The sequence below is a fragment of the Syngnathus scovelli genome, chromosome 5 (genome assembly GCF_024217435.2).
Source record: "Syngnathus scovelli strain Florida chromosome 5, RoL_Ssco_1.2, whole genome shotgun sequence".
Lineage (NCBI taxonomy): Eukaryota > Metazoa > Chordata > Actinopteri > Syngnathiformes > Syngnathidae > Syngnathus > Syngnathus scovelli.
The window spans coordinates 3,754,692-3,768,637 of NC_090851.1; the positions used below are offsets into that span (position 1 = coordinate 3,754,692).

Here is a 13,946-nt window from a genome sequence, read left to right on the forward strand (position 1 = left end):
TGCTTTTAATACATTATTCATCAAAGTGGAGCACGTCAGACTAAAGTGACAATTGAAGGGGCTCGGCGGGCGAGCGAGCGAGCGACCGGGCGCCCCGGACAGCCCTGGGTTTTCTAACACGGTGGAGAGCGTCTTCACCTTCTGGCTTAATGACAAAAGCAGGAGGCTGTGAAAACAAAGTCGCCAGCGATTTCATCATCTTTTACAACCCACTCAAGCTCTGCGCACTTTAAAAGTTGTCTTTGTCAGCGTGACTTTTTTTGCTGTCAGTCAGCACTCCTGCTAGATGAAGCTCCAGAACGTCCTCGTTAGGAAATAAATGACTGATTTCTCGTGCGTGGTTCCCCCCAGCGGCCCAGCGACCAACGCATCAACGGGGTGCTGACGGGGTACCGGCTGTATTATCGAGAGCTGCCAGCCAACTCGACTTTGTCTGCCGACGTGCTCCGGGGAAGCAAAAGCACAACGGACGCCCACATTACAAGTAAATCCACACGCACGACGATTATAAATAATCATCAACGTGAGATCAGTTCACGAGGAGGTAGCACCTTGTAATTTTGTCTTGTGAATGGAACAGAATGAAAATCCAACCAAGGTGTGCAATTGCCTATAGGTGCCACAAGATGGCGGCAAAGCAGTACTTATGTCGAAATGAAACTCCATCTTTTTATTTATTTACAGAAGATAGGAATAAGAAATAGAAATAAATAAATAAAGTGCAATCCAAATGAAAATTGATCAATGTTCTCCTTCATTTGTCTTTCTCTTCCAAAGCCAAAAGCACCTTCAAGACAGTCAGCAGCTCCTCGCTGACAGAGTTCGAGTTGACACGTAAGTTATATCGCTTGATTATTACAGGATGAGCATGTAGGTTTATTGTACTGGATTTTTTTTTTTTTTTTCAGAACTGAAGAAGTTCAAGCGCTACCAAATAGTCATGACCAGCTACAACATCGTGGGCGAGAGTCCTCCATCTGAACCCATCGAGGTGTCCGTCGGAGAGGCAGGCAAGTAGAAAACTGTCAGCCTTGATTTTGACAAATCCTGTTTGGGAAGCTTTTTGAGGCAGATTATTTATAAGTGCTTCGTTAGCCACTGTCCGCTACGAGCTTTGTTAGGTTTCACGTTTGCTGCAACATTTGGTCCAAGTGCTTCGACTATTGCTCGGGTTGCATCATTTCCGTACCGTCCTCACTGCAGCCCTCTGTGTAAACTTCATTTAGAAATCTTCATCAGCATTAAACTTCTAAGGATCTTGAGCCTTTGTCAAGGTCAATTTAAAGTCAGAGTGCTTTTATTTAATTATTTATTTACTTATTAGTTTGTTTGTTTATTTATTTAGTTATATAATTTTGCACAGCTAGGTTTTAGTGGAAATTTTACATTACAATGCCTGGACAAGGTGAACCAAAATACGACACTAAATTATGAAATTTTTCAGTCTCTTTGTCCATTTTTTGATTCCTCTGTGTATACACTCCCGGCTCGTTGAAGCAGCCGCTATTGTTTTGATTATTGTGTTCTATCCCTGCAGTGTTATGAATGAATACAAGAGTGAATGACTGATCCGCCACTTTTGTTATTGGCAGCCGGCAATAAATAAATAAACATCCAGAATGTTCTTTCTGATGAAACGGCCGAGCCATGGGTTGTTTGGCAAAGCAGCCGGTTGCAGCCGAGCCTTAAATGTTACATAGCGAGAGGAGGCCGCTAGCCACTGTTTGAATGACAAATAGACCAGTAGGCCAATCTTGAAGCCTCCACTAATGTTTACCTTTCGCCACACAAACAAAAACCAGCCAAGATATTTGTTGGCATTCAGGAGAGGTTGTGCGGTTTTTTGGGGGTTTTGTTTTTGTCAGCTTGAGAAGGCCACGCATATCAGACGGTGAGAAATGAGCAGATGATAAGCAGTGTCCAGTGAGGTGGCAGAAATGGCTGGAGGCTGCTGATGATGAAATGCGGTGCTATGGCCTCGTGCATGTCCAAAGTTGCCGACCTTAGCCCCCCCCCTTTCTAAGGCTCATTATGGAACCAAATGTGAATAATCATGTGAATTAATCATAAAATATTCCATGTTGTTGCTTCGATATAAAACAGACCATTGCCGCGAAGTCGACGTAACATCTCTCTTCGTCTCGTTCGCAGCTCCATCAGTGGCGCCCCAGTCCATCCGAGTGTCGGCCGTGTCGTCCTCCAGCCTGGAAGTCAGCTGGGACATGCCCCCCCTGGAGACTCAGAATGGACTCATCCAAGGATACAAGGTGAGGGGCACAAACGTGCGTAATGTGCGTCTCGAGGCTGTCGCCGTGCTTCAAGTGTCCTGTGGAGGGGCAGAGAATTAAGTTAAGGGAACCGACTTAAATGGTTTCACTATCACCGTTTGGCCCGACAAGCCCCTCCTTCCCCTCAGTACTTCAAACACAAGGTTATCTGTCCCGCTTTGGACACATTGATTTCTGCAGCAGAGCAGAGGTGGAATGGAGAAGAAAGACGGCAATGTAATATTTGCCGAGCGAAAAGAACGAGCCGAGAGCGCCGTCCCTGTAGAATCCTGATTAAGGGGAGTGCATCAAAGTGTCAGAGACGGACGGACGCGGCGACGAGGTTAAGCAGATTAAGTGCAGCGAAATAGGAGCAAAGAATGAATGTTTAATGGATTGATAGCTTCTGACTTGCGCTAATAGTCGCTCAGACAGCAGCAGGTAGCGAGCGCCCGGGCGACGTTTCTTCTCAAGAGTAGAAGAGACTTTTTCTTTCCGCCCAGGTAAATGGCCGCAATGCCCTGGTGGGCTTGTTAGACACATTGATAGAAAAGTCGACAGGTAATAGCGACTCTCAGCCAAAATCAATCACCAAAATTACACGCTGTTGAGTGCTTATCAACAGAGGCCGGCGCACAAATCAATGATTTAGTATATTACCGTGGCAACTCCTGATTAGCTTTTTAGATCCTTAACCCGACTTTACTATCATCATGTTGCCTTACTTTTTTTTTATTTGACTGCTTTTCAAATATAAGTATTGGGGAACCAATGATTTCTATTAATGCGTTTTGGTGCTAAAGGCACAACTTAGCTAAATTTGCTACCTTGGATTTTTGGTCTTCGGGACGATTAGGGCAATTAAAGGTGTTAAATTGTCTTGTCGGGATAATTGAGATCTGGTCAGAATAAATAGTTCTATATATAATAATTATAAAATGTAATATAAACGTGTCTAAATAATAAAATGTATAAATAATTGTTGCCTTCGCGTGTTTGGAGCCGTGTTGTAATTTTGACAACAAATTATAAACCAAGGATTTCCCGTATTTAACACGAGCTAATGGCATCTTCATTACAAGGAATGAAAAAATAGTTTGCGTATGTGCTCTTTGCATTCCAACGCTGACGGTTAAATCTTTCATTCAACGTCGGGAATTGTTGGAAAAGGCTGGAACATTTCTCTCACCGTGCTTCCTGGCTCAATCTGCCGGTGTCGTGCTGCCCTCAAGTGCTTTTCCTAAGGGGCTGCCTCCAAGCACTTTTATACACTGTAGAATAAAATGTGCTCATTGCGTCATAATCACACTTATTTTTATTTATTTAAATTAGCTAAAAATAAACCAACTAAGTGAAGTGTACTGTCGCATCTGATCTATTCTCTCTAAAAGCTCTGGCGATTACAAGATAAAAAAATTCTCCTCTTTGCTGCATTCATAATGCAAGAGGCTGAGCCGGTTCCCGTTGTTGCAATTAGTGTGAATCGGATAGAACGACAACTTTGCAAGCGCTTTCCATGTCGAGCCTTTATTTGCCGCCACTTAGCACCTTCATTTATTCCCGGGAAACGCAGCGAGATCACTTATTCTACAGATGGGCGCATGAAGCATCTCGTGATCACTAGCGCCCCCTGTCATAAGGCTGGAGAACTTTTTTTCATTGCCTCCGTTGGGTCTCTTTTCAAAGCCGTTTCGCTCATCTAAAGAAACACGACGTTACAGACAGAAGACAAAAATTATATACATCAGCGTAACGATGGAAATGAGTTAATATAGCCACATTGCTCAAATGGATCAAAGGCATGATGTTGGGCTTGTAGCGTTATGGGTGACAGGACGCCTCTTTGATACATTCCAAAGGCCGCTTCGTGGAAGTGCATAGCTTGTTTACCATGTACAGTGTTGCCCACTTGGGACTTGTTTTGGCTGATGCAAAAAAAAAAAAACCCTTGGCCACTAAGGCTTATGAAAGAAAGAGTAATGCTTTCATCAGTCAATGGCCTTCAAAACATCTAGCGTTACATTTGTTCTAGTCTGGAAAAATAAATGTCATTTTGAGACGATGGCAACAATACCTGATATCAGCATATGGGCTTCCATCATGAGAGAGATTGGTTCATTTGCGCCCAAAATAGCCTTTGCGTCTTCATTACCGGTAAAGTTTGGCACTTTGGCAGCACGCTGAATTTGTTGTTAACACGTCTGCTTCACAGCTCTCGGCTTTAGAGTTTGCGCCAGTCTGGAGTTTATATTTATTCTGCTCAGGCTGGACACACAAAAAGATGCACTCACTGTGCTTGTTGCAAGGCGAGCAACTCTGAATTTGGACTTGTCACCGTTTCACATGATCAGAATTAATGAGGGGGATGTCGAAGAGCAGAGAACGTGAAAGTAAACAGAGCAAAGTGTTGTCAAGAGGAGGCGGCGGTGGCGGCCAACAAATGAGCCGCGGAAGAGTCAGCCATGGTTGTTTACGGCTCCTCTCGTGTGGGCAGGTGCACTACTGGCAGAAGAATAAACAGAACCAGACGGAGAAGGTGAAGGTGATTTTTGTCCCGGACACACGAATGCACTTGAGCAACCTGAGTAGCTACACGCATTATCTGGTCACTCTCACCGCCTTCAACACGGCCGGCGACGGACCGCCGAGCGACCCTCGCGGTGCACAGACAATGCAGTCGGGTAAGAAGTGTTAGATTTTTTTTCTTGTGGAAGACAATTTGTAAAAACGCTGTAATCTTTCAGCCCCCAGCCAGCCTAGCTACCTTTCCTTCTCCGAGGTGACTGGAGGAAGCGTCAACGTCTCCTGGGGGGCTCCTTTAACTCCCAACGGCCTGCTGGAGGGCTACCAGGTCATCTACCAGCCCACCGCTCCGGTGCAAGGTACACGCCCAACCTGCTGTGAACACACAAACGCTGAGTAACACACACGTGACGCACACATTGGCCCGTGTGTGAGCAGGTGTCAGCAAAGTGGTGACGGTGGACGTGAAGGGCAACTGGCAGAGATGGTTGAAGGTTCGTGATCTGGTGAAAGGAGTCACGTACACGTTCACGGTCTATGCCCTCACCGTCAGCTACGGACCCCCAATTAGTGCAAACCTCACTGCAGAGCCCGTCCAAGGTGAGCGACAATGCGAGTGTGTGTGTGTTGTTTATCAAATAATAATTACGTTAAAATAAATAATAATTATTACATTAAAATATATGATATCAAATAATAATTATTACATTAAAATAAATAATAATAAATTATTACATTAAAATATACAATATTAGTGTTACGAGTTCCCTTTTTTTATTATTATATCACATTTTTAAAAAAAAATTAAACTAGAATTTGAGTGTCTGAATTGTTCCCATAGTGAATGTTTCTAAGTAGTAATTCAAAAGCTGCGATATTATGTCTGCACAAAGGATGAACTGTGGGGGAAACATTCAAATTAATTACAGAGCCCCAATTTTCTATTTGACTATGCAGGCTCACCCGGGTCGCCCATAGAGATCTCCATCACCAAGGCATCCTCCGCCCTCACCATCCACTGGGCAGAGGGCGACAGCGGGGCGGCGCCCATCAGCGGCTACGTGATCGAGTCCCGTCCCTCAGGTGACGCTCGGACCGCTCCATCATTTAGTCGTCGACGCCCGCCGAGCTAATCAACTCAGCCGCAAGCTTGTAATGAGCTGATCTATCAGAGGCGTGATCATCAGTGGCAAATGATTTAATGGCGGCGGTAAACTGTTGACTATTACGAGGATCCCGACTGGAATTGTAAACTGACTCAACATCGTTACGTTTCGGGCTCCAGTGCCGCTCGCAATAATTGAGAAAATATTTACAATATAACGAGAACAGTCGATCCATTCATTTCCGTGAATTGACTTTTTTTTCTTGTTGTTGACATGGCGTCCTCTTTTGTGTGTGCGTAGACGAGGGCGTGTGGGACTCGTTCATCCGGCTGCTGTCTCCCAGCACCAGGTCCGTATCGATCCCGATGGAACGCCTGCGACCCGGGATCAGCTACGAGTTCCGGGTCATCGCCGTCAACCGTTTTGGCTTCGGACAGCCCAGCACGCCCTCCGCAGCACTCGCTGGTACGCGCGTTCAGAAACGCCACGCGATCGAATAAGCATCATCGTGTTGAAGACAACCTTTTGCGTCTCCAGCCTTGTCCGAGCGGCCTTTCTACGAGGAGTGGTGGTTCCTGCTGGTCATGGCGCTGGTGGGCCTCATCCTTATTCTCATCCTGGTCTTCGCTCTGCTGCTGCATGGCCACAGCAACAAGTACAAGGCCTGTGGCACAGGTAACATCCAATTCAAGCAAAAAAAAAAAAAATAGAATTTCAAATAGTAAAAATAGAAAGACTTGGAAGAAATTAAGAACAGTACAGATACTTGAAAAATCTACTGAGGTATTTGTACTTCAGTTTGGAAAGTTTAGCCCTTCAGTCATGACACTGGCACGCATTCTGCTAACTCATAACAAGCACGACATTGAAGACAAAATGCATTTATTTAAAAAAAAAAAAAATGCTTGTATTCCTGCAAAAAGTAGACTCCACTTAAAAAGTTACATTGCCTGAAGCAGCCCGAGACGTGCACCGGAGAGCAAAACAAGGTCATCTTTGTTCCTCCTCCTGCAGGCTTCAAGGACGAATACTGCCCTCAAGCATCTCATTCTAAAAAAAAACAAATATTCTTCGTGAGCTATTCTGAAAAAGGTTTGGGGCTGATACTTGGCATAGCTTTTTAATTAAGGCTTAAACTATTCCAGCAACTGTACCATATTTGCTTTCTAATAAAAAGTAATCCAGGCAAGTCTACTAGAGGGTGAATCCAAGACGTTATACACTTCGTTATTATCCCTGCATAATAAAGTGCCTGGAGTTCAACGTTTATCATCGTAGCTCCCGTCTCACCGTTTCGGGAATATTTGCAAATGTGACATTTAGGAGTTGGGTGATGGTTTGTGGAATCAGTTCTCCTTTGAGGCAGTTCTTTAAAAAAATTAAAAAGTGGTGGAGGTGTTCAACATGGCTGCTGTTTTAATATTGTCATTATTGGTATCTAGCAAGATATTTTTTTAGTATATATGAACCTTCCTTTAACTGTGATACCAACATGAATTACATGAAGAAAATAAAAGCATTACCCGAGTAAAGTTACATTATAAGAAGGGAAAGTTTTCATCTGTCGCCCTCTTGTGGTCATTCAGGAAAGCACATGTCTTCTATGGAGGAATCTGTCACCCTGGACAACGGCGGTTTCACCACATTGGAGCTCAACAGCAGAGCGCTCACCAACACCAAGAACACTTTTCTGAAAAAGAACGGGACCAGGTGCCATGTTTAAATCAGTCTCACACACTTTCCTTTAGACACTATGCTGACCTTCTCATTTTCATGGGGTTCCGCGTCTAGGTCACCTCCCAGACCAAGTCCAGGCGGTCTTCACTACTCGGATGAGGACATCTGCAACAACTACAACGGAGCGGTTCTGACGGAGAGCACCACACTCACAGAGAAACCCACCGAAGTCTCCGAGTCAGAGGTAGCGTGGCCATGAGCTTGAAATGTGAAACGGCGTCACACCGTCTTCACCGGCTGTCTTTTCCGTGTGCGTCCAGCTGACGGACAGCGACTACGAGGACGAGCAACCCAAGCATTCATTCGTCAACCACTACATGAGCGACCCCACCTACTACAACTCGTGGAAGCGGCAACCCAAAGGCCTCAAAGCGCTGGGCTCGCCGTTCAGCTACGAGGAGTGCGCCGCCGCCGCCGAGTCGGAGCCATATTACCAGACGGTGGTCACCCAGCACAGCGCGGGCGGCGTCTACACGCCAACGGGTCAGCCGGCGCTCGCCCACGCCAACCCCAACACCAACCCGCCCGGCTCGCGCACACCCGTGACGGGATTCTCCTCCTTTGTGTGAGCAGGCTTGAGCGCCGGCGTGGGGAACTTACATTTTGAACTGGAGAGCGGACGACTTGAAGCTAGGGGAGACTTGAGCTTAATGCCCCTTGAAAAAAACTGACGCAGCTCTTCTACCTATTCACTCTCCAACTCTTTCATGCTTGAGTGTCACTGTGCTCCCACAACACACACTGTTAGCATCCCCACACACATTCCCACTTCTACCCGGACACTGCAGAGACTCTCGGAGAAGAGACCTGAGCCGGGAGGACATGGAAAAATCAGCACAAAAAAAAAAAGAAGAATCAACTTGTCGTCTGTCTTTACACACATATCTGGGCACTCCAAGAATACACGCGTGGACCAACCCATGTGAAGTCTTTTGGGGGTAAGAAGGCGGCACAGGAGCAAGATGTGGACTTCCTGTGCACAAATATGAAGATGACAGCTTTAAAACACACTTAGGGGGAGAAAAAAAGATGATAATCACTATTAGATGATGTGTGTGTGCGTGCGTATGGACTCTTCCCCCAGCACTACAAATTGAGTGTGATTTCTGATTATATAAAAGTGTGTTTTTTTTTTTTCTATTTGATTTTATCCTCCCAACGTTTGACGCTTGTACTAAGCCGAAGCCCCTTTGCATTCTCTTTTTACGTTTTGAGTTTGAGTGTGTACGTTGAACGCATGCGCACAAAGAGAATCGTCGTCAATCGCAGCGGGCGCATTGTGTGTTTATATTTTTAAGAATGAATTTTGTACATGGAAAACAAATTCAAAGTGGCCGAGCTTTTACCCTGACGGAGCAAGCTGACATATACACACACTCACACACTTTGTACTCATGTATTATTTAAAGTTTCCAGCCAGCAGCCTCCAGCACTCTGTCACACGTTTTAACGCCTATATGGTGTGTGAATAAATGGTCATTGTTAAACTGTGTGGCTGTGGCCCTTTTTTTTTTTTATTTTATTTTATTTTATTTTTTTGCTCAGCAAGCGCAGAATTAAAAACCGTCCTTGCAGCACACATTGCACTTAAGACATTTTGGCTCAAACATTAGTCTTCACATAATGCGAGAAAGTAGAAAACGCAGCAGTGGTACAGTGGCAGAACGTATTCTGGCCACACGGGGGCGCTGTGGTTAACCGCACGCCTCGAGATAACCGGAAATAATGAGCGTCGACACGGTGAATTTTCCTCCAACATCGTCATGGCTGCTTTGTATTTGTTCAACAAAATCACATTTATTCTCAAATTATTTCAATGTCGTCTTTACAACGTGCAACATTTCGACTGTTGAGCCAAGCCGCTGACTGTGCTCTTCAATTCGGTGTGGTGAGTTTGTGTCGCTTCGTTCCTTTGTATGTGAATGCTGCATTATCTTACTTATCCAAGCACCTCTCGAGCTATTTTTAAACCCATGTTTGGAGCTAATATTTTTGCAGTCCCTTGTATTATTATGAGTTTATAAGTCTCCATCGATCTGCTGTGTGTGTGTGTATGTAAATGAAAGAGGCGGTGCAATAACTCCTGGAGTGAGGGGCACGATGATCAGGGGGGGCCCTTTGAACAAAAGGTCCCACCATGCATAAAAATGTAATACACAACTTTGATGGGCTGCTATGTTTACTCCCATTTGCAATAAGCGTAAAAACATGTGCAGGGCTTGACAGGGACACACATTTTCGTTTTAACATATTTGAACTTGTGTTTTGTTAGAGTCCTGACCTCAATGTGACTCCAGCAAACCAGAGTGGAAGTTGTATCAATTGAAAAACTTCCAAAAGTGGTCTTATCAGTAAAGATGGGTGAAGTGACTCTCAGTATGGATGAGTTAATCAGTAAAGTCCTCCTTCCAGAACCACAACTAATCATTTTGGCCCTGCCTCCACCTTTCCTGCCAACGCCCGATGAACCGAACATCGTTTGGCCAAAGTGGCTCGCTGCTTTCGAACGCTACCTGGAGGCACTCGATGACGAAAAGCTGACTGACACCAGTAAATGTATGCTTCTGCATAACTGTCTGGGTCAAGAGGGTCAGCGACTCTTTGCTATGCTTGTCTCGCGGGAACAGTCGTATGCAGCGGCCGTCTCAGCTCTGACCGCCTACTTCGGCGCCGGTCGCGCAACTCAGGCGTGTTTACTCGAATTCCACCAAAGGGCTCAGATGATCGGTGAGAGCACGGATGAGTTTGTGACAGCGTTGGAGGCACTGCTAGCCCCCGGCGACTGCACGGACAACCAACTGATCCTCAATCAACTGATCGAGAAAACCAATCTACCGCGGCTCGGAGAGCGGTTGCGCTCGCAAAGAGAAACGCTCACCCTCGCCACCGCCCTGCGCATCGCCAAAGAGGTGGAGTCCGAAGTCTTGAACGGGCCTGACGTCAAGCCTCTCGTGCAACGACGCAAAAGAGGAAGGCCTCGGCGTATGGAGAGAGTTGCGATTGAAACCCAAAGTTTGAGACCTAGCGTCAACTGGAGTGGCGATGAAAACCTGCAGCATGATGAGGACCATGGTGATGCGGTCTGCAATGATGATGATGAGAAAAACAATGATAGCGCCTCATTATCACCCTTCAAACTGGAGGAGTCCTTGGACGAGCCCAATACGGACGGCAACCAAAAAGTCCGTAAAACGTTCACCTGCGCCGTCTGCACGGACAGACACTTTGTCACCGCAAACAAGCTGGCTCGACACATGAGGACGCACACCCAGGAGAAACCCTTCCGCTGTCCCGTCTGCGCCACCGTCTTCAGCCAGTCCTACCACCTGACGCGGCACATGCGGGTCCAGCACAACGCCGCCCAGCACGTGTGCTCCACGTGCTGCGACAGTTTTGGGACGGTGGCGGAGCTGAAGAACCACAAAAGGAAGCACGCGGCGCAGTTCCTGCTGTGTCCCTACTGTTCCGAGAGGTCACCCAACGACGAGGCGTTTTTACGCCACATCGCGTATCACGAGGCGCATCAACAGCGAGACGATGCAGCGATACCACGGGAGCAAGTCCAAACCGCTATGAAGGAAACCCAAATCAATATGCAGGAAATCCAAAGCAATATGGAGGAAATCCAAAGCAATATTGAGAAAATCAAGGCCAATATGGGGGAAAGCCAAAACAACGTAACGGAGTCGTTGACGGACACCGGCAGCGCAAATGAAAGGGAGGAATCAGACATCCGTGTTGTGACGATGGCTTTTAGCGGCGCAAGCGTCCCCTGCAAGAAGAGCCACGTGTGCCCCGTGTGCAACCTGACCTTACCCTACGCCGAGAAGCTCAACCGCCACATGCGCACGCACACCAAAGAGAAACCCTTCCGCTGCACCGTGTGCTCGCTGCTCTTCAGCCAGTCGTGCCACCGCGACCGCCACATGAGGAAACAGCACGGCTTGCGGCAGTACGGCTGCCACAAGTGCGGCAAGATGCTGGCGAGCTGGGCCAAGCTAAAGCAGCACCGCAAGATGCACTTGGCCAAGCAGCTGACGTGCCCCGCCTGCGACAAGAGCTTCAAGGAGAAAGCCCACTTGGAGAGCCACCTCAGGTTGCACGACCAGATCCCGCGCAGTCCGCACTCGCTCATCTGCCCAGAGTGCGGCAAAGTGTTCGGGCGGAGGTTCCACCTGAAGAGGCACGTGATGGTGCACTGCCGGGCCGCCAGCAACGAGTGCTACACCTGCGGCGAGTGTCACAAGACCTACCCCTCGGCGGAGGACCTGAAGAAGCACCTGATCAATCACGCCAAGGAAAAGAGAGGCACGTGCCCGCGCTGCGAGCGGAACTTTGGCAGCCGTGAGGAGCTGGAAGCGCATTTGGAGGCGCATAACGCTTCTTACCTGTGCAGTGTCTGCGGCAAGAAGTTCAAGGTGGAGGCGGCGCTGAGAAAGCACGAGGAGAAGCACAAAAGCCCGAGCTTCCACTGTGCCGTGTGCAGCAAGAACTTTGACGGCCCGGCGGAGTACAAGCGCCACGCCGAGATGCACGACCGGCGCGAGATCAAATGTCCGCACTGCGAGCGCGTCTTCCTCAAGCGCACCACCTTCAAGTATCACCTCCAAACGCACACCCAGGAGAGACCCTACCAGTGCGTCTACTGCATGGATACCTTTGTGGACAACGAGGAGCTGGAGCGCCATTGCCTTAAGCACCGCAAGTTCCGCAAAGAGCGCCCGTACAACTGCACGCGCTGCGCCGCCGCCTTCGCCGCGCTGGCCGAGCTGACGGCGCACATGGAGGGCCACAAGGGCGAGGCGCCGCTCAGCTGCGACATCTGCGGCCGCACCTTCCTCAACGCCAGCAAGCTGGAGAAGCACCTGAGCATCCACACGGGCGCACGGCCCCACCTGTGCCCTCACTGCGGCAACGGCTTCCCCACGGCCGCCAACCTCAAGCAGCACATCTACTCGCACACGGGCGAGAAACCCTTCGCCTGCGCCGAGTGCAGCAAGGCCTTCCGCTCGGCCAGCGGGCTGCAGCTGCACAGACGGCGGCACACGGACGCGCCGCCCAGCTTCGAATGCTCCGACTGCGGCAGGACGTACGGCCGCATGACCGAGCTGAGAATGCACCAGCGCTACCACACGGGCGACAGGCCCTACACCTGCGTCAGCTGCAACAAAACCTTCGTCAGCAAGTACAAACTGACGGTGCACGCTCGCATACACACCGGCGAGCGGCCGTACTCGTGCCCCCACTGCAAGCAGACCTTCAGGCAGTCGGGGGACCGCAACAGACACATCAATAAGTTCCACCCAAAAGACTCTCAACTGCTTTCTCCCGCAGGCTGGTTATAGCCCCGTGCCCGTCGTCTTCTCCACACGCCGTCGTAACACAACCGCCAATCAAAATGTGCTTTTAAGGGATGAGGACATTTTGGGGGGGTCCTGCAAAATGGATGATGACCGTGACTGCTGACGTCTTGCACACTCCCGTGTTTGGCGACCTGCGCTTCCTATAATGCGGTATTCACAACAAGTATTTATTGTCTCTCGCTCTCTCTTTGTCCTTACTTTGGAATAAGAGGGTACCTTGTGTTTATAGATTATTTGTTCTTCTTTGTCTAATCTATGTACTAAATTCTGTTTACATAGTGCCCCATAGTGTTCAGAATCCAATATAACTAAAATGCCTTGTTTCGAACTGCTTTCACGTGAAACGAAGCAGGACTGTCCGAAAAACATGCACTTAGGTTTTGGTCAGTAGTGACAAGTTATTACTGTAAAAAAAAAAAAATATATATATATATATATATATATATATATATATATATATATATATATATATTCAAGAGCAATGTATGTCATAGGAAAGTGTATGTCATCAGGAAAAGTGAGTTTTTAATTAAAATAAAATAAAATTTCATCAGTCGAAAGACGTATTACTATCAGTATTAGGTAGGTGATGGTAAGAGTACCATACCAACTAAAGGAAACAGGTGATTTTTTTTTTAAATCATGTCAGGAGGGTTTGAGCGTCTGTAAAATACAAAACAAATGGGCTGCCTTTATATTATGTGCAGGCAGTGCAAAACTGCATTGTTGCATTGAGACTTGTGAAAATAAACTCGGTTGTCTTAACTTTTGTCAAGGTCCAAGTCATTAATTTTCAGCCACGATTGATAATGAAAAGTTGAAGTTGTTGTTTTATTAGTTTGTATTTTTAGATCGTTTTAGATTTTCAAGAAGAACAAGTGGAGGCCTTGAATGTTAAACAGTTGAACGTGCATTTGTATTCCTTAATACATTCTTTAAAAACTAATGAA

At 47.2% G+C, this 13,946-nt stretch overlaps 2 protein-coding genes across 8 annotated transcripts in view; both read left to right on the forward strand.

The window, feature by feature from the left end:
- Positions 1-9,120, forward strand: part of sdk1b (sidekick cell adhesion molecule 1b) — a 169,910-nt gene extending 160,790 nt beyond the window's left edge. For all 7 annotated transcript variants that reach the window (XM_049721155.1, XM_049721160.1, XM_049721157.1 and 4 more), the window contains 13 exons: positions 352-484; positions 778-834; positions 909-1,010; positions 2,152-2,267; positions 4,762-4,948; positions 5,012-5,149; positions 5,229-5,390; positions 5,748-5,873; positions 6,197-6,361; positions 6,434-6,571; positions 7,483-7,606; positions 7,688-7,817; positions 7,894-9,120. In XM_049721155.1, the coding sequence (XP_049577112.1) occupies positions 352-484; positions 778-834; positions 909-1,010; positions 2,152-2,267; positions 4,762-4,948; positions 5,012-5,149; positions 5,229-5,390; positions 5,748-5,873; positions 6,197-6,361; positions 6,434-6,571; positions 7,483-7,606; positions 7,688-7,817; positions 7,894-8,202 (1,887 nt within the window). In that variant the 3' untranslated portion in view covers positions 8,203-9,120. The remainder of the gene's footprint in view (positions 1-351; positions 485-777; positions 835-908; positions 1,011-2,151; positions 2,268-4,761; positions 4,949-5,011; positions 5,150-5,228; positions 5,391-5,747; positions 5,874-6,196; positions 6,362-6,433; positions 6,572-7,482; positions 7,607-7,687; positions 7,818-7,893) is intronic.
- A 356-nt stretch (positions 9,121-9,476) lies between these two features.
- On the forward strand, positions 9,477-13,765 carry LOC125969272 (zinc finger protein 184-like). Its single transcript, XM_068650669.1, has 2 exons — positions 9,477-9,521; positions 9,906-13,765. The coding sequence occupies exon 2, from the start codon at positions 9,991-9,993 to the stop codon at positions 12,976-12,978; it is 2,988 nt and encodes a 995-aa protein (XP_068506770.1). The 5' UTR covers positions 9,477-9,521; positions 9,906-9,990; the 3' UTR covers positions 12,979-13,765.
- The last annotated feature ends 181 nt before the right edge of the window (positions 13,766-13,946 follow it).